Source organism: Pygoscelis adeliae, unplaced genomic scaffold (genome assembly GCF_000699105.1).
Source record: "Pygoscelis adeliae isolate BGI_AS28 unplaced genomic scaffold, ASM69910v1 Scaffold121, whole genome shotgun sequence".
In the NCBI taxonomy this organism is placed as follows: domain Eukaryota; kingdom Metazoa; phylum Chordata; class Aves; order Sphenisciformes; family Spheniscidae; genus Pygoscelis; species Pygoscelis adeliae.
This window is the reverse complement of record NW_008824359.1, coordinates 7,206,491-7,232,380: the sequence shown is the minus strand read 5'-3', so window position 1 is coordinate 7,232,380 and position 25,890 is coordinate 7,206,491. Positions and strand designations below refer to the sequence as shown.

The window sequence follows — 25,890 nt, the reverse complement described above, 5'->3', positions numbered from 1 at the left end:
CTTTCCGCTGGTTTCTCTGTCTTTCTGAGGCCAATCCTGCTGTTTCGCCCAGGCAAGGCTTGCAGGATCGGGCCCTCCCCATAAACCAGATCCAGTATGGGCTGTGGAAACAAAAAAAACCCAACAAACCCAAACAAAAAAAAAAAAAACTTTGCCTGTGCAGAGCTGAAACCATCCCTGTTTTAAAGCAAAGGGAGGTTTGCCAGGAGCCGGTGCAGGATCAGGCCCACGCAAGAAGCTTCCACCGGGAAGAAACGCGGCCCCCTGCAAACTATTTGGAGACCTGCAGGTTTTCTTGGGGAGGTGAAGCCCATCGCACAGGAAAGCTCCCCAAAAGCCAGTGGGACCTTTCTTTTTCCTTTCTGGAAAGTGGCCGCTTGATTTATATGTAGCAGCGTGAAGGGATTTGTGCTTTTTTTCCTTTTAATTATTTTTAGTGACCCGTAAAGCTGGTGAGCCCCTTATCGGAGCCAGCTGGGCTGGAACAGCTCACGCCAGCCTTGGGAGAGACTCGCAAATTCATTTTGTTTGTGAAAGAGGAAAAAAAATAATTCATGGAAAGTCAAGGAAAAGTAAGTTTTCCACCAGAGGTGGGGTGAGGGCAGCCGGATGAGCGATGCAGCGGGGCTGATCTCCCGTCTCCACCAGGGACTGGTACTGGACGCTTCTGAATCTGGGATAACAAAATAGCTGCCTGGAAATGTTTCCTCCTAATCCCTGGTAATTAGGTCGGTGTCTGCCGGGGGGAGCATTTCAGGAGAGGTCCCGCGGCGGGACGCCGCTGCCTGCTCTTGTTCTGCTTCCCAAAGCTCAGCCGTTTTCCTCCGGTCGATGCTTCCAGCTGCAGCGCGGTGCGCTTACGGGGTGCCGGGGTAGGGCTGGCTGCCTGTTGCCGACACGTCTAGAGCACGAGCCCAGCAGAAGAGGTGGGGCACAGAGATGGAGCGGGGGGGGTGGGGGGGTGGAGAAGGAGGCCGTGCCGCTCCCTCAGAGCAAGATTTTGCCAATTCTTGCTTTTTTTTTCCCCCCACAGCTCCTGCTTGCACGGTGCTCTCTGGCTGTGTCTATAATATTTAAGCAAGTTCCAGGTTGTCCTCTGGCCTCGAGGGCCGGGGGAGTGGGCTGTCTCCTTTGGCTCTGCAGCCATCTCCGAACAGTTTGGGAGACACCTCCCTCTTGTCTGCTCCTCAGCTGCCTGCCTCTGGCTGTTGCCAGCCTTTGTGCCTCCGTGCGCCTCGGTTCCCCTTCAAGCTCCAGCTTCCGGAGTCATGTTATCATACGTCAGGCTCTGGTTTTGCAGGAAGGGATGGAGCAGCTTTTCTGGACAAGAGAAAAGCTGGGAAACACCAATTCCTTCACACTGAAACTCTGGAAGAGACAAAAAAATAACCTAGTATTTATTATTTAAACTCCTATGAGTTTCCAGGCCAGGCTCTTGGGTTTGCAAGCTGGGGAGCCATCATTACTTAATATTCAGGGCTTGCAGCGCTGGAGCTGTAAAAAAATCAGGGAGGCGGTGAGCCCCAGACATCAGGACTCCTCCGAATGACATGTTTGGCCCCAGATGTCTGAGATTATTTTGGGAAGGGAGTGCTGGCCCCAGGGGCTGGCTGCGCTGGGGGGACTGGCTGCTGGGAAGGACGCTGAGTTGGGACATGCCTTGGTGACGTGGAGCACGAGAGAGGCAGCTGGCTTGGGGGATTTCTCCTCCTCACGCTCCCCTGGGCTGGGAGGATGCCCCTGATCCTGGGTACGACCGAGGCTTTTCTCCAGGGGCTTCCCACGTTCGGTCCTTCATTGCTTCAATGGGGCAGATCATTGACGCTTTGATTTACCCTGACCCTCTGGATGTGAAGATCTGGCCTCGCGGGTTTTCCCAGATCCCAGCACAAGCCGGACCGCAAGCAGGAGGGTGAAATCCCCCTTGTACCCCCTTCCCTTCGCCCCCAGCCGGGGAAGGGTCTCACTCCGGCAGGGCTACCTGCCTGCCCCGCTGCCCGCCCCACTGCCTGCCCTCCCCAACCATTTCTATTCCTAAACCAACATCCCAGTCAGACTGTCACCTCCCTTCACGCAAAATCAATAACAACGGGTGAGCAGGTTAATTATAATCACAGAATAAACGCCGCGGTCTCAAAGTTCACTCAACTTCAGCAGCATTTCAAAACGAGCGGACGACGCCAAGAAACTTTCATTGATTCCTCCGGGGCAGGTGTGGGAGTTTGAACCTGTCCCCAGGCTGATCTTGATTCAAGACCTACTCAGTTTTCTTCCTTATCTCGACTTTCGCCTATCTTATAATGCCTGTTATTTTAGATAAAAGGTCCAATCAATTGAGTTAGAAAAACTGCAAGTTATATGTTGCCCTGATAAGTTCGGTACCTGCCGTTCTATTGGCCTGGGCTGCAGTTTCTGTGCGAACTGACCTTTGCAGACGCTTTATCGGTGGCCGGGAGAATCGCTCCATCCTCCCGCCCTGCTCGGGGGCTGAGTTGACTTAACGTTCAGAATAACTAATAAAAGAGGAAAAGAGAAGGGCCAGGGGTTAGACAAACTGACTGTCCCCTATAACGTGATGAACCGTAGTAAACACCTTTTTGTTTGTCCCTGGCTGGCGTCCCGTAGGGAGGCCAGGATCTGGCCTAGCTTATTTTCGTGTAACTCCTCTGAGTGGCATTTATCAGTGTACAGCCTCCGAATTGGAGCCACAACCTGTGTCCAAATTAGTCAGCTAAAGAAAACTGGGGTGGGGGGTTGGATATGCACATGATCGTCAATATTGGTTAGTGTCGTCATGCTCAGAGAAGGCTTAGACACGTGGAGCGGTATATACCCTACGCATTTCATACATTCCTACACATAGAATCATAGAATCGTTTAGGTTGGAAAAGACCTTTAAGATCATCGAGCCCAACCGTAACCCTAGCACTGCCAAGTCCACCACTAAACCATGTCCCTAAGCACCACATATACATGTATACATGGTGTATATATGTTTTACATATATAAAGTGTGGGGTTTTTTTAATATACGTGTGTGTGTTATATTTGTGAACGTATATATAAATATATATACACACATGGTTCTATACAGCTATGTTCTATATAGCCATAGAATAATAATTCTAATAGCAAAAGCGAAGAGAGTTGATTAGGGGTGACTCCTAGCTTGCTAAAATGGCATTCTTAAGGACATGGTATATGTGTATATATACAAATATATACATTAGCCTGGAGAAAAGGAGGCTGAGGGGAGACCTCATTGCTCTCTACAACTCCCTGAAAGGAGGCTGTAGCGAGGTGGGGGTCGGTCTCTTCTCCCAAGGAACAGGCAAAAGGACGAGAGGAAACGGCCTCAAGTTGTGCCAGGAGAGGTTTAGATTGGACATGAGGAAAAATGTCTTTACTGAAAGAGTGGTTAAACATTGGACCAGGCTGCCCAGGGAAGTGGTTGAGTCACCATCCCTGGAGGTATTTAAAAGACGGGTAGATGAGGCGCTTAGGGACATGGTTTAGTGGACATGGTGGTGTTGGGTTGACGGTTGGACTCGATGATCTTGGAGGCTTCTTCCAACCTTAATGATTCTATGATTCTATGATTCTATGATTTATATATATGCACATATATACATACACATGTATAATACACACACACTTGTGATAACAATAATACAATTAATTGTATTCCTACAAGCAGGATTTTGCCCATTTGACTTGGATAAATGTCTTTCCTTCTGATCTGCACCAGTCTGGGAAAAAAAACCCAAACACCTTTGAGTTTCTGGAGTTGCAGGGTTGCAGAAATGCAGGTCGGAAGATCTCTAGTCCAGCCTCCTGCTTGAAGCAGGACGACCACAAGTGGTGGCTGAGGTCAGCTGTGGCTTTATCTGGATGAGGCTTGGAAATGCCCAGGGATGGAAATTCCCCCATTTCCTAATGAAAACGCTTTTCTTAATGCCCAGCCTGTGGTTTGTGCTGCGTCCCCTTGTGCCTTCTCCCACCATTGAGAAGAGTTTGGCTCTGTTGTCTGCGTACATCGGGCTAGCTGATGTCCTTGTAAGATCCCAAACAGCACCAATTTCCTGGGCCCAGAGCTGGCCCTGGCTTTGGTCCACCTGGGTGCTGGTAGTCACCTCTACAGACAGACAGATGGTCACCATCAGACAGACAGATGCTGCACTAGGACGTATGACCACAAACCATTGGGTTCCCATGGTTTAAGGAGTTTCAGCTCATCAGCTGCTCTGTAGGAGCCCAAGCGGGCCAAGAGCACGTGAAGGCTGCGTCATGCTTGATGATGAACTAGTGCCAGATGCCAGCCATGGGAACCCAACCCACCACGCTCTTCAACCGTTAGCATGGCCCCTGGCATGGTCCAAGCACAGACCATCTCAGCCTGGCCCAGGAATCTCCTGATACAGGTCCTGGGAAGCAGTTTGGATGTGACCACTGTAGATTAGGGTCCGAGAGCATCTGAACATGGCCAGACTCTGCTAGCTGGACTTAGGGTCAGGGTTCACCAGTTACCCCGTAACTGGCCCCGGTTCACCAGTTACCCAGTAGCCATAAGGCCAGTTCCCATGGCTCAGCCGTGGAGCAGCAGCTTGGCATGCCTCCACAGCACACCTGCCTGTGGTCCCCTGTGGGTACATCAGCCGCAGCTGCGCACGTCGGAGGTGATCCATTGCCTGTGCCCAACTCAGAAACAGCTGCCCGGGTGGGATCATGGCATTGCAAATCCCAAACTTTCCTGCTCCTCTACATTTTTTTCCCCACCACGGACTAGATGACCTTCAAAGGTCCCTTCCAACCCAAACCATTCTGTGATTCTGTGACCCTTCCCTTGCAGTCATCAAAGAAGAGCCTCTGCTAGGGCACATCCATTTTGAGATGGGATGTATTTCAAGGAGGATAACACTGTAACTGTTTTTCCTTTGTCAAAAGAAAGACAGACCATTTCCAGGTGCCTCCTGCCAAGCAGACCCCAGGCTGTGGATGGCCCCATCCCGGCCATTCCCTGGGCTCTCCATGCTAATCTAAGATTTGTTAAAAAATATTTGGACAGTCGATAAGCAGAGGAATCTCCTGTTTATCAGAAGAGCCTCAGATATTTACAAGTGTAAGAATTGTAAGTAGGAGTAAGAAAGGGGAGGTCACCTTGGTGGGTGGGATCAGGCGTGCATCCCAGCAAAAGAAAGCAGACCTTGGAGTTCAGTCATGCACAGCGTGACAGTCAGCAGAAGTTGCTGTAGGACACCAAGTTGCTATCAAAGGGGTGGCCAGCAAGTGCTCCTACCAAAAAGGGTGTTTGCATGCCTGTCTCCTGTATAGCAGACTGTGTACCTTTTGGATGTGGGACATAGTACTTCAGTGTGTGGGTCGACAGTCGCTCCACCCAGTTCTGGTACAACCATTGGGCTTGATGGTTTGGGGTCTGGTGGTTCTGGTGTGCTGGAGAGCTGTCAATGCTCTTCCAAGCAACCAGGTTGGCCAGTCCCCCAGGACCATCTCCTGCCCCTTCCCGAAACAGGCAGTTTGTTTGAATCTGCTTCAGAGGAATCCAGCCCGTTTCCACGCACCCTTCTTCCATCCACTGCTTGTCTCCACATCTATGACTACGGCCTTTGAAAGTTGTCTTGTTGTCCCCCTCCAGTGAGGCAGGGAAGAGCCTTTGCTCCTTCTCATGAAGGAAGAACAGTATCGCAAGGAGATGAAAAGCCTTGCTCAAGGGAAGCCTATTGCAGAGCCAAGACTGAACTCAAATCCAGGCCCAGGATTTGACCAACCTTCCCGTCGTGTCCCTCTTGCACATGATCTCAGCTGGTCCCTTGGCTGCTTCTACCTCCACTGTCCTTCAAACCGGGGAAAACATATCCATGAAGGAAAGGAGTATTCTTGGCTGTTGGCAATGGTGTGTGCCATAGACCTTGGCTTGCCGCAGGCAGAGGAGGGAGCTTTGCAGGGGAGGGACACAATGTTCCCTTTGCCTTGACGTGAAACATTTGGCCTGGGAAGGGTTGCACAGGAACAGTCTCGCTGTGGTGTTTCCCGAAGCAAGGAAAAAACAGATTTCTTCGCCTTTTTGAAAGCAGCGTGTGGCTCAGCCAGACTGTAGGTTGAGTGCTTCCGAAGCAATAAGTAGGGTCTTTCGGTTTGCAGGGGGAAAGCTGTTTGGTCTAGGCAGCGAGTAACCAACAATTTTCGCCACCGTAGACGTCTCAGATAAACCCCAAAACATTCTGGGACAGCAATGGGCCGTTTCTGTGAAGCTGCACAATGACCCATTTTGCTTGAAACTGTGTTTCTGGCTAAGCGTAGGGAATTTACCCGCTTCTCCATTTCCAGCAGATCAGCCATCACACAGGTGATGTCCTCTGTTAATCCAGACCAGAGGAGAATAGGGAGCCACATTCCCACCAGCAACCAACCCAGTGATGGGCACTACTCGAACAGCCACTGTCCCGCTCTCCCCATGTCTAGGTCCCATTAGTCTATAAAATAGTGGGGCCCTGGATGAATTTCCCCCAAATTCTGTCAGAGGGGAAACAGGCAGAGAAGAGGGAAGGGGAAAAAAGCCAATGGGCAGAACCTGTTTTTTTACAGAAACATCCTCAGATCTGTTAGCTGAAGGGTAAGATAATGCACATGGGCTTTCTGACCCCAGTCTGTGTGTCAAGCTGATGATGTTCCCGTCGAAAAAGGAGAGGCTTACTGACAGCTTTCTTTTGGCTACAGATCTCTCCCATGCATAAATTTGGGCTCTTTTATTTACAGCCGCTCCCTGCCCCTTCTACTTTTGTCTCTCCTTGGTTTTTGCTGCTGTCTTCCTTTCCAGTTCAGCCCTGCTCTGCCACGGTACCGGACCGACCGGCACTTTTAACTGCTGTGGTCTGACCAGAAACCTTTTGGTGGGTTTTTCCCCTTGAAACTTCAGCTTCTGGAGTCATGCAATTCATGGGAGCATCTCAACCCATTCAAAAGAAATAGAAGATGTGACTTTCAGCTCCACTAGCTGCAGCAAAATGCTTATTAAAAGGATCCCTGAAGGCTTCAACCTTTGTGGAAGGATTTTTTTTTTGTCACTTTTTAATGGAAACACTCTTGGGATTTGGGACAAACCATCCTGAGCAGCTGGGAATGGCAAATCCTGTGTCCCCCTGCTGTGCTGTCGTGGCTGTCCCTTGAAGCAGAAGGTGAGGGTGTCTTGGGTGGGATCCCAAGGTGTCCATGTGTCCGAGGGGCCAATGTCCTTTGCCTCAGCTGCAAGTGCCCCTGAGAGTCCATTTGGGATTCGTGTATACACAGGAATGTGGCTCTCACCTCTTATCATAACAAATTGTTTTAGGAAACTGCTTCTCTGTGGGGAAAACTGCTCTCAGGGTCTGTTTAGAGCCTGTAAGTGCCTGGCTGTGTTTGAAGGACAGCTTCTCCTTTGCCGAGTTGCTTCACTGGGTTGAGAAGACACTTTTGCAGGGGGAAATGTTGATATTAAATATCTCTCCAGCTGTAAACAAAACTCCAGTGCTATATTAATGGAAGTCTCTTTCCATTCCTCTTCACCCAGAGGGGGTGAAGGCAGGAGAGGACTGGAGGGCAGAAGAGGGTAGACAACCTTGTTGTTGTTTCTCATGCAGCAACAACAGGGTCTGACCCAAACCAGTGGAGGGAGGCCTCTTTGTCCCCTTCTAGAGGCTGGTTTGGGAACAAAAACTTATAAACTGGTTGTTGACTCTGAACTGAAGGATTTAAAGTCTCTCTATCGGAGCTGCTTTTACTGTTATTATTCTTTTGGGTCCCGATCCATCAGGTTTACACGTTCAAGATGATCTCTCCAAGGATAACAGTTTTAGGGTTGCTAAAGAAAAGCCCAGACAAACCCAGAAGGTCTGGACCTAGGAATGGGCATGCTGTCAGGCTGGCAGAGTTGGGGTTTGCAGAGATGGTGGAAAGACCCAGAGAAGGCAGTTCAAGCCACTCTTCAGACTCAAGGCCTGGGCAACCTCCCTCTGGTCTCCAGCTGACTTGGTAGCGAGAGGGTATCTGATTCTCCTGGTTGGGAAGACAAAAGTACTCAGACTTTGGGTGGGCCATGTCCTTGGTCAGAGATACTGTCATGTCCTAGCCATGCTGGAAAAAGTGCCTGTAGGTGTGGGCTGGCTGGCGGTGCTCAGATCTGCTTTCTTGTTGAGCCCTGTATTGTCCGCACCAGTTGATCTCTGTGGACCTGGCGGTCAGTGTGAAGGACCACTCCCAATGACTAAGAGCCATGAAAGGCCATATCCAAGAATGCTTTTTCCCTACCAGACCCCAGTGCCCCACTTAGGAGTTGTTCCTGGCTCCCTGGGGACTGGATGTCCCATTGTGGAAAGTATTTCTGACATTAGCATGCTCAAGGCCTCACCCAAGATTAGGAGACTGTTGTGCAACACACAAGTGACATTTCCTGCCCTGGGGACCTTGCAGTCCTCATAAACTATAGGTGTGAGGGGAAAAAGATCTCCTTTTACACAGCAAGCCGATGACCAGGACAGGGACAAGACCCAATCCCTCCTCTCCACCGGCTGGGTCATTCAGTGAGATTTCATGATCTGCCTGCATGACCGATCCCAAGAGTGATATTATCCAAGACAAGGGCTGGGCAAAGGCCCTTGGGGGAGCTGTATGTTCAAAGAGGAAGATGAGGCCATGCAGCACACGTGAGGCCACTCCAGCCACGGGCTGGTGTCCTACTCAGCCTAACCAGCAAACGCCATCCTTTCCTCAACCCTGTCCCAGTGCTGGCCATACCTGGCTTTGGGAGAGGGAGTAAATCTTTCCAGCAGAAAGGCTATTACAGAGGTCACAGGACGGACCCATAAATCTCCATTATCAGGCAGAGGCTCCTGTGCCACGAAACGGAAATTATTACCCTGAGTGCGACTGGGGGAGCCTTTCCTTCCCCCCGCATTGTTCAGGGCCCTCCGGGAGCCGCTCGGGCAATTTGCTGCCTGAATAAACGTTTCCTTTCCCGGCTGCTAAGTACAAGGAATAAGTGTCAGGGGAGCTCATAATGCCAGGATTTAGAGCTCCAGCCCTGAGACAGAAGCCAAGAAAACACTTTGCTGTTTTTTCCCGGGGAACCTCCTTAATCCCCGTTATTAATAACAATGGCAAATTAAACAATTAGTGCGCTTGAAGCCCAGTGACCTCCGTGCCCAATATAGCTCAACCTGCCAGTGGATCGCAGTTCCTGTGGGCTCTGAGCCCTGGGAATGTTTGGGTTTCCTAGGTCTTGGATACCCACCCATGCCAAACTGCACGGGCTGCAGCTCTTCAGGTGATACTCTCATTACTTTGCAGACCCTCAGGTTTTTAAGAGCAGCCGGGATGTCTCAGCTGTGTGGCCAGAAGGTCAGCTCAGAAAGCTCCCCTCGGCAACTTCATCCCTGAGTTTAGTGACGCTGTGAAATTACAGCACCTCTTTTAGAAAGAAATCCAGTCCTTTGCCTTCCACTTCTCCATTGGGGCCCAAATGTCCTTTGTTCACTAAAGGGCATGCACTAGGCCTGCGTCATCTTCTCCGAGCCAGCATCCAGTAGTGTCCGAGACACATCCTTTGCCATCATCAAGCATACTTCGAAGCAGGAGAGGATATCTCTCCTCCAGGTTAGATCTCTTGAGGTCAAGGAGTTCCCTCTGCTCTGACGGGGCTCCAGGAATGGTTTTAATGAGGTTGCACTCTGCGGATGTCATCTTCTGACTCAGCACTGGGTGGTGCATGCAAGGGACACACCCATCTGATATCGCCCCATGAGGGCTGTGATTAGGGAGAGCCACCCATTGCGTGGAGCCTCAATGTGCCCTGGGAACAAAGTCTGTTCCTTCCCCGTCTCGAGCACCAGTGATTCCTGTTTATTAACGTTCACAAGGATCACCTTTGTCTGCAGCTGAGAGGGGAAAACCACACAAATGTTATTACTACGGAAGCAGAAGAGGGCTTTTGGAAACTTAAACCAGTGAAAGTCCCTCAAGAGAGAAGCTCCAGTCCAAATCCCATGGAAACTGGAAAAAAAAACCCAAAAACCCAAACCACCAAACAAGTGGTGAAGAATATAGCTCAAACAAATACAGATGAAAAAGGAGAGCAGGTCTCAAGACTGCTTTGTGCCGGTCTTTTGGATGCCTGGTTTCAAACCAACAGTGAAAATAATGTGGACAGTGGAGCTGGGTGTCACGTAAACTCTTAGGAAATAATATTCAATATTCGTTAGCAATTTTGATTATTGTCGGAAAATAGGAGACTTACACTTTGCCTGGTTTAAACTCCACATCCTCTGTTTTTTTCTAAAAACAGAAGTATACCCATACTTACCCCTGACATTTCTTCTTATCATACCCATTTTGAGGGACCTTCCTATTCAAGAGCTAGTCCAACTCTTAACATTTCTGAGGGACCATTAGGAATTTTCTCCTTTTTCTTTGATAAAAAACTTTCAGATTTTGGTTTTCTGGTGGAAAAATCTCCAGGAAAGATGATATTTTGTAATTAGTCACAGACACAAATCGGTCAAGAGTTTTAACTGTTATCTTCGGACTACTTCTGCTCTGCTCATTCTCCCTGGATGAAGTTAATGACTTTGTACTGAATTATTTTCAAAGAAGGAGGGATTTTCTCACAAGACAAAAAATACTGTGAAAATAATTTGGCTTTTTCTTTGGAAAATGATAATCAAAAACCTCAACAACTTCTAAGATGAAATAAATAGTGAAATGCTTTCCTTTCTTGAGATTTTACGAGGAAATTAGTTCTTTCCTGACCAGCTGTTCCAATCCCTTCTCTTTTCAAAGGAAGTTTATTTGATCTAGATTTTGGCTGCGACTCAATGGTGATTTTAAAGGGGAAAGTGAGGCATTATGGTTACAGTATCACTGAATCCACGTGTACAAAAATCACCTGGAGGGATTCCCATCTTTCCTAAACCACCAGAATTGATCAAAGGTAATGAGATTTTCCTAAGCTGCTGGGAAGATACTGGATTCCTTCTTTTCTGGCTCCAGAGCCCCTTGGGTACACTCATTTACTGTTTTCTAGTATTTCCCCATGGGCACACGGTGTAATTTCTTGCCATTTTTAGCCTGGTTTTCTAGGGAGGATTAGGCTCACGTGAATCTTTTTCTTTGTGTCTCTGTTTACTGGCGCCACCTTAGTAATTTTTTAATCCTTTGGCTGTTTCATGGTTATGTCGTTTCCTACAGATTTTCCAAAAATAGTCTGGAGAAGAGAGAAAATCAGGCTGATGTTTGAACATAACCCTTATTAGATCTCAGAGAATCCACATGGGATTGAGACACAGATCGGCAAGAAGCCAAATTTTGCTGGTTTGCTGTTTGGGGAACTATTATGTTCCAGCAGAAAGCTGAGTAACTCATATAACAAGCAGGCAGACAAGCACAAAATATAGCAAGATGCACAATAACTTTTTAAGAGTTAATGTTATGCTGGTCTGTAACAGCTGAACGTCCTGATGCAAAGCTCTTGCCGTCCTCCAAGCATCTCCTGTGCGCTGCAGTTTGTTGGGAATTTTTTCAGCAGTCTGGTTTATTCCCAGCCTATGCTAAGTAACGGAGCCGTTTGCTGTCATTTGTCATTTTCTTCTTCTCCCCAATTATTTTACCATCTAGCGTTCCATTTTTTGTGCCCTCAACAGAACGTGTCCATACGCAGGAAGGAATGGTTTTGTAACAGAAAAAATACATCCCCAAGCTGAACTCAATAGCTGATACTCTCCAGGTGGGATCACCGTGAGGAACGCACGTTTTCAAGGGCCATGCCAGCCGCATGCAGCTATATTTACATCTCAGCAAGGCCTATAGCTGATGCTTATATTTTATTAGGCGAAGTTCTTGGCTTCTCAAGGGCATTGTATCCGAGGGTGAGCTGACCTGTGTCTTTCCAAATGATGACGCAGTCGAGGTGCGTTGTGTTGACCTCTGCACCGCCTTGCAGATGATACGGACCTGCCATAGCCAGAGGGATTGGACTGGCCCAGCCCAGGGCAGTTGTCCTCACCCTCAGATCACAGCTGCAGCTGGGCCCCGGTGGTGGGTGAACCAGGAACGTGATGGGTGAATGCACCCTGGAGAGTGACATCAAGCACGATGGAGACTTGCATCAAAAGCTGAGTCTCTGACATCTGTGAATGCCCAGTGATGTCTGTCAGCTGACAGCCTGAGCTGGGGTTGCACGTGTTGTTGTACTCCTTGCAGTTCAGGAGATGCTTCTCATGCAGAGAATAGGGCGAAGGCACGTGAACGTCCCTCCCCCTTGGCACTCTGCAGCGATTCCCCTCTGCAGAGGGGCTGGGTGGGAGCTGGCATGGGCTGGGTGAGGAGCAGGGCGCACAGGCACGGCTTTCTCTGCCCACACGTGCTTCAGCACCGTTGAGAGGTGCTCGGGCAGCTGTCTGATCTCTGGGCGGTTCTGCTTCGTGGGTCCAGGCTTGTGTTTGTCCGCGGTTGCAGGCAATTTGTCTTGATTGTAAACACGGCTGTTCGCCTGCCCCGATCTGTTTGCCCTGGCTAGGTCCAATCTTGAAAATTGGATAACGTCAGAGCAGAAGGGAAGGTTTCTATTTCTGTCTCCTTGTATCTGTGTCCCAGCACATCCCTGCTGCCACAGAAGTCCTGCAGCCAACACTGTATGGCAGGGAAAGGGGTTCCTCTTCCCAATAATCCCAGGGGCTTCCTTGAGAAAGGAAGAGCTGTTTCTTGCACCCTATAAAATCAGAATGTTTGTCATTTCTTGAAATGTCACTTCTGGGCTCAAATATTGAGAACCAGACCAGAAATTAAATGTACGGCCGCCTAATTAACCAAGTCTTTTCCCTTCTCTCCCATCATGGCAGCAGAATTTTTTGATGATTATTCAGAGGGGCGAGAATGTGTCAACTGTGGGGCCATGTCCACCCCGCTCTGGAGGAGAGATGGCACAGGGCACTACCTCTGCAACGCCTGCGGGCTCTACCACAAGATGAATGGCATCAACCGGCCCTTGTTCAAACCTCAGAGGAGGCTGGTAAGTCGAGATCACACAACGCATGGGGGGTAAGGCTGTCTGTGAGGATGAGGCAAAAAGACCTCAGCTAGGTGGAGATGCCAGGGGTGTTTCAACTCCTTGGGTCCCTATCTGCCCAACCTAGGTGGTTTTGGTCCAGATTTCCAAAATAAGCCAGATTGTCTTGTGCTTGGTACACTCCAAGACCTTGTACTGTCCAGACCAGTTCTGCAGACACCCAGGCCAGGCAGTGGAAGGGGCTGTAGGACACAGGGGCAGTACTGTGGTGCCGGTTTAGCAAAAGCCGGTCTTTGCTTTAGTATCCCTGTAGGCATATTAGGATGAATAGAAACCCTTTCCAGCTCCACCACACCACCAGTCCATCTTCTCTTACCCTCAGGGTCCTTATTCTCCGGTCGCTTCATGGTGACTGGCCACCTTTTCTGGACACCCTGATCCCGGCTCTGTTGGGTGAGCTGAAGCAGAGCTTGTGGGGCAGGTCAGGGCATCCCAAAGCCTGTGGAGTCAGGATGGGTTATGCATGAGGAACCTGGGGATGGGAACATCTCGGTATTGATATCCTGCCTGTCCCTGCCCATTTTGGTGAGGGGTTTTGGGAAGGTCTCTGTAGTCTGGGCCCCATGGACATGGGGCCGTCGTGACCCCGGGCAGCAAAAAGCCAGCAAGCCATCCCTCAGGGCCGCATTTCCCCACTCCTTGTCTTCCATGAGGCTCCATCCTCAACCTGCCCTGCCCTTCGCATCGCCCAGACCTGCCTGTGCTCAAACCCAGCCGTCCCCTGCAAGTGTCAAAAATGACACCGGCAGCTTGAGCCCTGCTACCAGCCACAGCCACCCAGCGCCCTCTTGTGAAAACCCCTTCTTAGACATTGCACTGACTGAGCCGGGCAGTTTCTGCACCCTGGCACCCAGGCCCTTGCCCTGTTTCATTTACTGGTCTACATGTTATCCTTGAGCACATCTGTGTAGTCAGGAATGGCCCGTTGGATACCAGGCTTGGTCCTTCGGAGCAAGCAACAATGCATGCTTTTAACTCTGCACGGCCTTGGGGTAAGGCTTGGAAAACCCCATGAGAAATATAAATGCATGAGCTGTGCAGAGCTGTACGTGCGTTCCTGCCACTTGGCTGGGCAGATGGCAATCTGGAAGTCTTACAAAAATGGCCAAATTCCTGCTTTTTCTTCTGGAAGAGAATTTCCATGAAGAAAAGGAGGATATGTCTAGGGATGCAATGTAGGGGTGTGGTTAAAGTAATGACAATTGGTCTACCTGAATAAATATGTTCAGTATAAGTGATTGGGTTTAATCTGTCACTGTGTAACCCCTTTTTTTCAGAAGCTGAGGTATACCAGAGAGCCCTGCAAGGGGAGATCTTTGCTTCTGCTGCAAGCTCTCTTTTAAGCTCTCGGTCCACTTATGAAGGCCGATGATTGAAGCTAATGCATGTCGAGGTTACAACTAAAGCAGTGTCTGGTTTCTCTGCACCAAAGGGGTTTCCAGCTTTCAAAGTCTTAAGAAGTACTTGAATTTCATTTTTTATTGTCCTGCTGCCATAGATTAACTGATCCGGTTTTGTAATGAGGAAGAAGACACAGGGAGAAAGCTGTGGCAAAGATCACGGAGGAAATCCCTGGTAGCTGCCAGGTCCTCATCTCCCAGGCTTTCACCCCATTACACAGCTGCCAGCTCTGCTGTTTGGGTCTGCAGAGCTGGGTAGATGTCCAAGACCACCAGATTTCCTCCCTATAGGCGCCTCATCAGGCACAGCAAGAACAGGTGTCTTCACACAGCTCTAGCACTTCTGTTCAGTCCCCAGTTTATCAGCAAGCAAAGAGGGAATTTGACCCCAGCCCATCCAGACTTTATCCTCAGCCTCTTAAGACCTGAGCTTTGAAGGATGCTGGGAAGAGTCAGGCAGGCGTGGAGGATGTGGCTTTTTCTTCCCCACCTCCCACTCTGCTTCCAAGCTCAAAACTGGTATTTTATGTGGTTTCAAGCCCATTGTCTTCCTCCTGTGGCCTGTTGAGCCTGGCCAAACCAGTTGACCCAGAAAGGGAACTTCAAAAGGCCTGTTCCCTGTACTGCTTCATTAGTGTGGTTTCCTATTAATTATCCCTCTTTATCTTTAGGAAGACGATGCTGCTGGAAGCACTGTTTTTCTTATCTCCCCCTCAAGCCACACGAGCAACATCACGCAAAGCCAGCAAGGAGTATGTAACATTCATGGCAATGATAATGTCTTCTTGGGATATGCCATGATGCTTGGAAGGTGAAGGGCTTGGGAGCCTGAAAGGGCAGGACGGTCTGAGATCCAGACACCTTAGTCTAGGTGTGTGCATGTGCAGTGGGTCTCTAAGCTGCTTACTAGACCCGCTGGAAATCTGGGGCTCTGTTCAGGTGATGTCTCTGGCACCATCTGAGACGCCTCAGGACAGCTGAGATGTCTGCGCAGCGCTGGCAGGCAGGAGGCAGTGGAAAGGCAGTGGAGCAGAAGCTGAAAGGCAAGAGGGGAAGAAAAAGGCAACTGTGTTATCCACTGCAGCAAGGTGAGAAGAGAAAAAGGCAGAGAAATAAGAGTGGCAGGAGGAGAGGAAAAGCCGAGGCGTGCCGGAGCCAGCTCGTTGGGATCTGAGATGCTGCTGGTGGCAGCGGTGGAGGGCTGATGTGTTTTCTTCCTCTGCGTTTTCTCGCAGTCGGCTTCCCGCCGCGTCGGCCTCTCTTGTGCCAACTGCCACACAACGACAACCACGCTCTGGCGCAGAAATGCCGAGGGAGAGCCCGTCTGTAACGCCTGCGGACTCTACATGAAGCTCCATGGGGTAACGCCTTCATTGATCTTTACTCTTTATGGGGAGGGTATCGATAGCACCAAGCTGGGGATTGGGATCGTTGCACAACTCGGTGCTCTCCTGGAGCTGTTTCTCCTGCTGTCCCTCTGGGCTTTAGTCCCCCTCAACATTACAACATGTTTATACTGGCAAGGGGTGATGCGTGCAGGGCATTTCTCACGTACTAATTAGCTACCCTTTGCATCCAAGTCTTAAAACCCCCAAAAACGAGGCCCGGATTCTTCCCACCTAAATTCAGGCACTTTAGTGAAAAATCTGAGTCAGCAGCACAAAGAAGGGCTTTGCCCTTCCACACGGGGTGTCAGATCCCAGCTAAGACTTGGTTGTAGACTTGTCACGGGAACGATCGATGACTTTTCTTGCACGGGTGTCCAGCTAGTCTCTTCCTGTCAGTGGGGGCTTCATGTATGTATGTTATGTCTGATATACCTAGAAGAATCCCGTTGGAGTCCAAGGCAGAGCAGGACTTTAAGATGCAAATCTCCAGTCCTTCTCCCACCAGCCAGTGGCAACTGGGCCACCCCCAAAGGCAGAGACAGAGGCCTTCAACATCCTGGCGATTGCTTGGTAGCAAACCCCCTCCTGCTTCTCATTGCTACTCCTAGGGTTTTTTTACACACATCCATACTCTCAAGGATTTCCAGTGCTTCAGAGCGGATGGAAGAGCATTCATGAGAGACAGGTCAAAGCTGGAAGACAAGGTGGATGAGGGGAAGCCTTACCTAACCCAACAAATTATTCCTAGAAATCCCAGCGTGTTTCTGACCATGAGGGTGACTACCTCAGCAGGATCAGTTCCTAAGGGAGGTCTCCCCACACAGGCCTGGTACCTTTCCAGGAAGCAGCCATTAGCCAGAAAGAGTCTTCTGCTCTGAGTTAAACAGGAAAGTAAATCAGATGAGCTGTTGTGCCCCTTTGGCCTTAAAACACTCCATACCTATGGTGTGAAAACCCTATCTATTCCTATTTGGATGCACATCTTGTAGCTTTGACATATCTTTTCACACAGCAGTGCTGACCAGTGATTTTGGGCTCCATCTTGTTGTTGCTTTCAATTAAATCAGCTGGTTTTCATGGTGCCTACGAGGTAGAGCTGGAATCACATTCTCCTAGATGACCTTACGGACATACAGAAACCAATGTGCTTTTATATTTGGGTCTGCAGGTTCCAAGGCCTTTAGCCATGAGAAAAGAGGGCATTCAGACGAGGAAGCGCAAGCCGAAGAACCTTAACAAAACAAAGACGCCAGCAGGTAAGTGTTGAACAAGGGAGTTTATTGTATGTGTATACGTGCGTGGGCTTGTGTTTCTGAGCATCATGTCCTGCAAGTCAGACACCCAACCACAAAATGGGCCGATTCTTCAAAAGTGGGGGATGTCTGAATGCCTTTCAGCAGTAACAAAGCCCTTCCGACTCTTTTTTACCTACACTAGCTTTGTGTGGGTGGGTACAGCTCTGTACTGAAAGGTCTTTGGGAAGAGCCTGCTTTACTGTCTGCTTTCTCACAGGTCCGTCCAGCAGCGAGAGTCTTACCCCGACCACCAGCTCCACCAGCAGCAGCAGCAGCGCCACGACCACTGAGGAAATGCGCCCCATAAAAACAGAACCTGGGCTCTCATCTCATTACGGGCACCCCAGCCCAATTTCTCAGGTACAGGGGGGAGATGCTGGCAGTGGGACAAAGATGGGAACTAGGATGGTAGACGTGGTGAGAAGACCATCCTCAAAACCTCTGTGGAAAAAGGCTGCCTCTTTTCAACCCAGGGGTCTAGGAGTTCACAGTAAGAGATCTATCCTCTGGGATGGGGCAAAACCCCACATTCTTGTCACCATGTCTACAGCACAATATAGCTTTTTAATGTTGTGCGGCAGTTCTGAATGGACAAGAAGAAGTAGCAGCTTTGCTGAAAACATGAAATTCCTTCTAGCTGGGCAGCTATATAGGTCCCATAGCAAGAAAATGCCCGCTCCCTTTGTATGATTTGATTTAATTTGATTTGTCTTGAGCAAGGAAAAACTTTGCGGTATTACCCTACTTCCTCTGCACTGGCTGGCTGTGTGTTGAGCGCTCTGAGAAACGCAGTGTGAGGAGAATAAACTCACACAGCCCAAATCTAACTGAGTCGAGGCCCTGCAAAGGTAAAGCAAGCCAGCACAATGGCAGAGAGCTGGAGGGTAAAGTGGTGTGCTCTGTACCATATCCACCACTAGATGTCTTGCGACCAGCACTGCATCCACACAAGGTGCGTATCCTGCTGAGCAACACCCGGATCTGGAAGCTGATCTGCGCGAATGTCTGCCGGTTTAATAACTGTGCCTTGGTTAAGGATCCCCATAGCACAGCACGATTAAGAGGAAGAGGTATATGATAGTTGCTTCTCCTTCTGGGTTCATACAGGGAACTCCAGTGTTTAAACAAAATGAGCCCTGGAGAGAAAAACACGTGGTTGAGTGTTGTGCCGGACTGATCCTGCACCTGCAGCACTTTGCAGCACTGTTATGTGCCCTGTGATCCACAGGAGGCTATTTGTAAGCTAGGAGAGCCCAAGGCCAATGAAATCTCAAGCCTTGGGAGGTAAAATGATCCTCTAGAAGAGAACATTTAGACATTTAGACATTTAGAAGAGAACAGGATGCCCCGTATACAGTAATAGGAAAGAACAGGGTCTGGAACGAGAAGGAAAGAGCCTGTCCAAAGTATCACGCATAAGCTGCAATCTGCAGCAAATCCGCAGGCAGGTTATTACAACAGCACCAGCCCCCATAAAGGGATTGATGGGGTCCTCTATGGTTTGAAGCTTTCTTCCCAGGATTTTCCTTTTTCCGTAGGCATTCTCAGTCTCTGCCATGTCTGGACATGGATCATCTATTCACCCTGCGATTTCGTCTCTGAAGCTTTCCCCGCAGGCTTACCAGTCAGCTATCAGCCAGTCTCCACAAACCAGCTCCAAACAGGACTCCTGGAACAGCCTGGTGTTAGCTGAAAACCATGGGGACATCATAACTGCATAACCTGCTCTTCCACCCATGGACTTCAGGCTGATCTGCTTGAGAGATGAAGAAGATGCCACGTAATCATCAAGTCACTGTTGTTTCCCACCTCCCCGGCTCTCCTGCATTCTAACCCCTTGTGAGATGTTCCAGCAAAGAGGTAAAGAGGACTTATCTGAGGTATAGGAGAGCTCTTAAGAAACGAGCAGAGAAGACACAAATCTCAAAGTAACTAATGGACGTGAAGCCTTTTCTCCCACTTTAAATGAGCCTCTCTATTTGATTGTAACCACCTTCTATGAAATAATAGCCAGAAACACAAAGATGGACACAGTTCTTGAGTTTTGTTTATTTAAAAACATCTGGCATTTAAGACTCAGATGATGGTGGAGCAGAGATACTTTTTTCCTTCTGTCACTATCCATTCTTTTCCTGATCAGAAGAAAATGCCACCATCTTCTCATTACCCAAATTCAGTGATCTTCCACCAAATGGAGCCAGTTCCAGAACAGTTTGTTGAACAGACTTCACTAGACATGCTGAGGTGGCTTTAGTGGATTTGATATGATCTAGGGCAGAGAAAAAAAGAGATCCTTCCCCACACGCATCCTCAGCTCACACATCTAGAGCTTTGTCTTCATTTTCCTAGATGGTCTGAAAACCTAATGAATGTCCGTATTTAATAGTAACCCCTTTCCTATTTATCATTACAAAATCATGGGACTGCGTTTCCAAAAGGTTGTTGGCTGAGCCTGGAGAGGGTCTGTCCAAAGTCAAAAGGGGATTTTGGAAGGAGGAACCTTCTGGAAGCAGGTAGAGGAGACCCACATTGGTCATCAAATCCTGGAGGAAAATCCCTTATGGATAGCTACAAGCCAGGCTCAGAGATTATTCAAGAGCACAGCAAGTGAAAGATGCTCTTCTAATGCTGCTGTGCCATTGCTTTTGAGACAGTTAATTTAATTATTTTGCATACTTTTCTGTTGGTTTTGATGTCATTGATGAAATCTAATTTGTCATTTATTTTTGGCTGTACTGTGAGTGCCCACTGTCCCCCTAACAGCTGGCTCATGACCATTTCACACACCTAACCCTTTAGGATTTCACCTTTTGCAACGAGCAAAGGCTTCAGCCTCTAATGGAGGTAGGCAGGGGCCGGTTTCTTTACCAAGCACATGCATAGACTTGCTTGCCTGCAAGAGAAGCGTAACTCCATTCACGCATGAGTATTAAACAAGACTCGTGTTTTTCTTGCCCATAGGGCTCTCAGCAACCAGGGAATCCTAGCAAATGGAGTTGGAAGAGATGCTGAGAGCTCACTGACTCATTCCCTTTTCCCAAAGGGATCAATTCTACCTAACCTAGCCCTGACTGCTCTTTCTCTAGCATGTGCTTAAACAAACTCCAGCATCGCCGACGCCAGAGCTCCCCTGTGCAGTCTAAGTGCTTCACCAGGTGCTTTTGCCATGACATTTTCATCAACATTTCTGAGGAGGGACAGCTTTGCCTGTCCAGGCAGAGAATTTCTGGGAGACCTCATCCTACAAGATTCTCTGCTCTTGTTTCTGTCCACTCCCAAACTCTGTTACTTTTCTTGCCTTCCCAGCTCCTCTCTTTCCTCCCTGCATTCAGAACTCGAGTACGGAGCTACCGAGTGAAAATCTAGAAGAGGGATTGTGCATCCCTCCCAAACGTGCCCTCTTCTGTCTCCCACTGTTTAACATTCCCACAAGGAGTGTTTCCACCCAAACACCAAGATACATGGCTTGGCGAAGAGGAAAGCCACATACATGTTTGAAGCAAAAGAATGACATTGTATTGTCTTTGTTTTAACTCACCATTTTCCTCCTGATGGCAGAAAAGCTTCTTTAAGGAGAAGGATTCAACTGGACTGGTCGTGATAAAGGCTGGGACTGGAGTCACAGTAGAGACCTGGAGCCTTCCACATTCCCTGTGCTCTGCGTAACTCAGATTTGCAGGGTTTTGGAGGGGTGACAGAGCCTCTGCACCCCCCTAGAGAAAAACACCATGGCAGTGATGCCATGGGAACGGCTGGATGGTGTTTGTACCAGAGTTTCCACTCTGTCTTGCTGAGCTAATGCAGGGTCTAGCCTCATTAGTGTTAATTACAGACAAGGAAAAGACATTCATGAAACATGAATTAAAAAAAATGAAATTCTGTGATTCTGCTCAGGCCCGGTAGGCTGCAGAGAAGAGGCCAGAAATAGCACCTAAAAATATGAATTTGGGGTGAAAACATAAAGGCGTTTCTCCCCGGGCATGCAGGTCTTTAGCCAGCCTCCTCCTTGAACTATATTCCTTTGTAAATGGCAGTTGAGCTCTCTTGGGATCTGGCTGTGAATTCCTGTCCGGAACAGAGAAGCACGCACCACAAAGATGCCACTTGGCTAATGCACACGTCTGAGATACCTAGAACTACCCTGGACGACCTGAGAGGGAGGGGAGCAGGTGGCCTCAGGGAGAGGAGCTAAAGTCCAGACCAGCCACACGCCCCCTTTCTCTTTCCATACGGATGCTCCCAGAGGCTCTGTCCACCTTGCCTCATTACTGCACTCCTACTGCCCTCAAAGCTAAACTCCCTGGCTGAATTTTTCTCCCGCCCTTAAAACACACTCTGAGATGCCATAAAGGAGTCTGCTTGCAATGCAAGAGGGGAAGACCCCTGCAGGACATCAGCCTGCCTTATGGTCCCTCAGGTTATCTAAATGACCATGGTAGAGATTTGTAAACTGGTTCCCAGCTTTCCTCAAAGCCTTAAAAATAATTCTTGAAACACAGTGAGGAGCGTTTACAAGGACCCTGATAAGAGAACAAGATGTCTGCTTTCAAAAGGTGAGGCTCTGGGGGCTGTGAGGAAAACTTGGCTCTCTTTAGTGGTAGAAATTGGCTCTTTTGTCCCCACTTTTGCATCACAAGCGTTAGAAGTCCAGATACGCCTGGTTCTGTTCTTTTTAATCACCCAAAACTGTTGTAGAGCTACAGTCGGTCCAGGAGCATTTGCCGTATCCTGGCCAATGCCGATATCAAGATGGTGAGAGGCTGACCTCAGATGGAGCACCATCATGCTAGGTGCTGTACAAACACACCATAATAGATGGGTCCTGTCCTAGGGAGCTCATAATGATAGAATTACAGAGTAATTTAACTCAGAAGGGACTGGATCACGTTTCTCAAGGCCCTGTTCAGTCTTAGATTCTAATGAGAGGCAAAATCATTGGCCAATTAATTGCTCAGACTTGGGGACTCCCACGCAATGAGTCACTGCAGGAGACTGGACGTTGTCTCCAAGCCCAGGAGTCACACAGAGCCCCTTCTTGTAGGCAGGAGCTGGGACGGTCAACGCAGGATGACAAACACCAGAAGTGACAGACGAAGGGATACTCACAGGACGAGAGGATAAAAGTGCTACCAGTTTCAGGAGACTCAGCTCATTCTAGCAAGAGGGGCAACTTAGAAAATTCTGGGTTCCATCTGAGCTCTGCTTTCCTTCCCATAATGGCATTTAGAGCCTGATTTCTAATGAAATTAGACACAATTATTAGAGACTCCTTAAGGCAAGATAATTATTGCTATTATTGCAAGAATTTGTTTCATTGGAGCATGGCTGGAGAACCTAGTGAGGACCATACCAGGCCAGGTCCTACACAAATGCAGGACCGAGAATTATCCCTGCTCTGAGGAGTAAGAGGGAAGGGCCCAGTCCTGCAAAACACTTAAGCATGTATATAAATGTGTTTGTAGGACTTGTTCCCTTCGAGGTCATCATTAATCACACATGCAAATATTGATGTCGAAGGGTTTGCAGCACAAGGTTTGGTTGTGCCAAACCAGACCTTTGCAATGGCTCAGTGGTCACCAGAGTGAGATGGGCAGAAGAGAACCAGGGCGGGGAGCCAGAGGGGTAGAAAGGTCATTTAACCGTTTCTAAATGTCTTTCCTCTTTGGGGAAGTGCAATATCTTGAATCGCTTCAGTTATTCTTTTGTAAATTGATCAGAAGAGATCCATATTCCACTTGCAATCTTATGGGCTGGCTGGAGAGGGTGCAATCAGGAGGAGCTCAGGAATATTGCAAGGGAGCTTTAAAACCGATCAACAACTCTTAATAGAACATTGAAGCTGTGACTATGTCAGGGGTGGTGTTTTGTTTAGCTTTTTTTCTCCCCGTGTATAAAGTTTGAGGCTTCCCAGGTCACCTGGGAAGGTCCCATGGAAACAGACACTTATTTGTAAGGGGGAGAGGGAAACCAACCAACTGAACAAGCTGTAATTATTTAAAGATGTAAAAAAATATATATTATGAAGTAGTATTGCTACCAATCCACGTAACTTCTACACCTTTAGAACTAATGGAAATAAAACAATGATAATAAAACCAGAAGGCTGCCGCTTGACTCTGACTACCCGCGCGGGCTTCTTGGAGAGGGCTGGGGGTAAATGATCACCTATGAAGTGCACCTGGAGAAGCAATGGTGCAATGGGTCCTGTCCTAGCAAGCTCATAATGATAGAATTACAGAGTAATTTAACTCAGAAGGGACTGGATCACGTTTCTCAGGGCCCTGTTCAGTCAAGTGTCGAGTATCCCCAAGGATGGAAATCCTACAAACTCTCTGGGTTCCCGTTCCAGTGTTTGACTGCCCTCATGGTGGAAATGTTTTTCCAAGCAAACATTAGATTCTAATGAGAGGCAAAATCATTGGCCCATTAATTGCTCAGACTTGGGGACTCCCAAGCAATGAGTCACTGCAGGAGACTGGACGTTGTCTCCAAGCCCAGGAGTCACACAGAGCCCCTTCTTGTAGGCAGGAGCTGGGACGGTCAACGCAGGATGACAAACACCAGAAGTGACAGACGAAGGGATACTCACAGGACGAGAGGATAAAAGTGCTACCAGTTTCAGGAGACTCAGCTCATTCTAGCAAGAGGGGCAACTTAGAAAATTCTGGGTTCCATCTGAGCTCTGCTTTCCTTCCCATAATGGCATTTAGAGCCTGATTTCTAATGAAATTAGACACAATTATTAGAGACTCCTTAAGGCAAGATAATTATTGCTATTATTGCAAGAATTTGTTTCATTGGAGCATGGCTGGAGAACCTAGTGAGGACCATACCAGGCCAGGTCCTACACAAATGCAGGACCGAGAATTATCCCTGCTCTGAGGAGTAAGAGGGAAGGGCCCAGTCCTGCAAAACACTTAAGCATGTATATAAATGTGTTTGTAGGACTTGTTCCCTTCGAGGTCATCATTAATCACACATGCAAATATTGATGTCGAAGGGTTTGCAGCACAAGGTTTGGTTGTGCCAAACCAGACCTTTGCAATGGCTCAGTGGTCACCAGAGTGAGATGGGCAGAAGAGAACCAGGGCGGGGAGCCAGAGGGGTAGAAAGGTCATTTAACCGTTTCTAAATGTCTTTCCTCTTTGGGGAAGTGCAATATCTTGAATCGCTTCAGTTATTCTTTTGTAAATTGATCAGAAGAGATCCATATTCCATGGAGCACAGAGGAGCGGAAGGGGGGCAATGAAGTAGGGGGAAAAGGCTGCGTGGTCTGCTCCCCAGATGCATGCACAGGGTGAGCCTGGGAAGGGCAGTGGCTTGAGGGCTGGATGCAGGGATGTGGGGCTCAAGGGGTGTGTGCTATGGGTGCCCGCTCTGGGGCTCTGTGCAGTGCACGTGAAGGTGCTGGGCTGTTCCTCCTTCCCCAGCGCTCTGGTGTGGGCAGACTGCCTCCACTGCCTGGGGGAGATGGGGTGAGGGGGGGAACTCGGGGCTCAGTTGTTTTGGAGAGCTGCAAGTTGATGCTTGGATGAGTGCGAGAAGACGGTGAGCTCTGCACTCCCTTAATTGCACGTGGAGGGTCACGGCCGTGTCTTGAAATCCCTGCAGGAGCCTTGTGCAGGGGTGTGAAGCCATGGTGGGGCTTCCTCTGCAGCGGCGTGTGGGGCTGCAGTCCCTGGGCGTGGGTGAGCTGGCAGTGTGGGTGTGCAGGTAAAGCTGGGTTGAGGCGGACAACAGCCTGGTCCTCGTTATGTCCCGGTGCGGGTGCTTGGCTTCTGTCTGAGCACAAGGACTGGAAATGAGCCCGTACATGGGGAGGATTTCTCCTGGAGGCCTGGCTCCCTGCCCCAGATCTGTAGTGGTACCAGCTCAGGTGGCTTGCTGGGACAGGCTCTGGGGTGCAGTGGTCGTGCTCTTGGGGAGGTGGGTGTCATGCCCTGCAGAGGGGCTGAGGCTTGTTATCCTCCTCTTCCTCCTTGGAGGGGGGAGCATTTTGGAAGAGACTGAAGTAGGTTTGGAGTGAAAAGGCAAAGCAGGGAGGTCCGTGGAGAGAATGAGGAGACTGGAGATGGCAGCTGCTGGTTCTTCTGATGCCCTGGGGGAAAGGGCAGGCTCCCCTCTTGAAGGGGAACATTACTCTGCTGTCCAGAGCGGCTACAGCTGGGGCAGCGTGTGCATTAAAACCTTACAAAGTGCTCAGCACTTGTAGTCTCTCACAATGTTGTGAACTGAATCAGCAGTAGTCAGAGCTGTGCAGCTCTGCAGGTGATGAGCTTCCTTGGGGTCTGAGCTCTGGGCTGTGTGAGCTGTCCTGGGGCTCATTCTGTGACATGAAGCCAGCGCCTGGATAGTTGGGAGGAAGACCCAAAGGGCCTGGGTCATGGGCAGACCCCTCAGATGACCTGTGTCCAGCGGCCAAATGCTGCTCCCAGGGATCCAGGTATGCTCCTGCTGCCAAAGGCACCAGCAGCACTCTCTAGCTGACTCTTAATCTGCAACTGGCTTTTGACTAAAGTCTGAACGCAATATGCAGCTTTCTTGGGTGAAGCTGGAGCAGGCCTGTGAATAATTATCCCATGCCCTAGGAGACACAGGAATAAAGCTCAGTCTCTGACTCCTGGTAAAGCTAGCTTGTATGACCAATTAATACCTTTAATTTCATGTCTTGGATCCAGGTAATGTTCCCTGACATGT

The 25,890-nt window shown here is 49.1% G+C and overlaps 1 protein-coding gene across 2 annotated transcripts in view; it reads left to right on the top strand.

The window, feature by feature from the left end:
* Positions 1-19,205, top strand: part of GATA4 (GATA binding protein 4) — a 26,413-nt gene extending 7,208 nt beyond the window's left edge. The window contains exons 2-6 of one of the 2 annotated variants that reach the window (XM_009319702.1): positions 12,887-13,053; positions 15,746-15,871; positions 17,067-17,154; positions 17,411-17,553; positions 18,732-19,205. In XM_009319702.1, coding sequence (XP_009317977.1) covers positions 12,887-13,053; positions 15,746-15,871; positions 17,067-17,154; positions 17,411-17,553; positions 18,732-18,914 — 707 coding nt within the window. In that variant the 3' untranslated portion in view covers positions 18,915-19,205. Of the gene's footprint in view, positions 1-12,883; positions 13,054-15,745; positions 15,872-17,066; positions 17,155-17,410; positions 17,554-18,731 lie in introns of both variants that reach the window. The other variant, XM_009319701.1, reaches the window with a different exon arrangement.
* Positions 19,206-25,890: the final 6,685 nt, after the last annotated feature.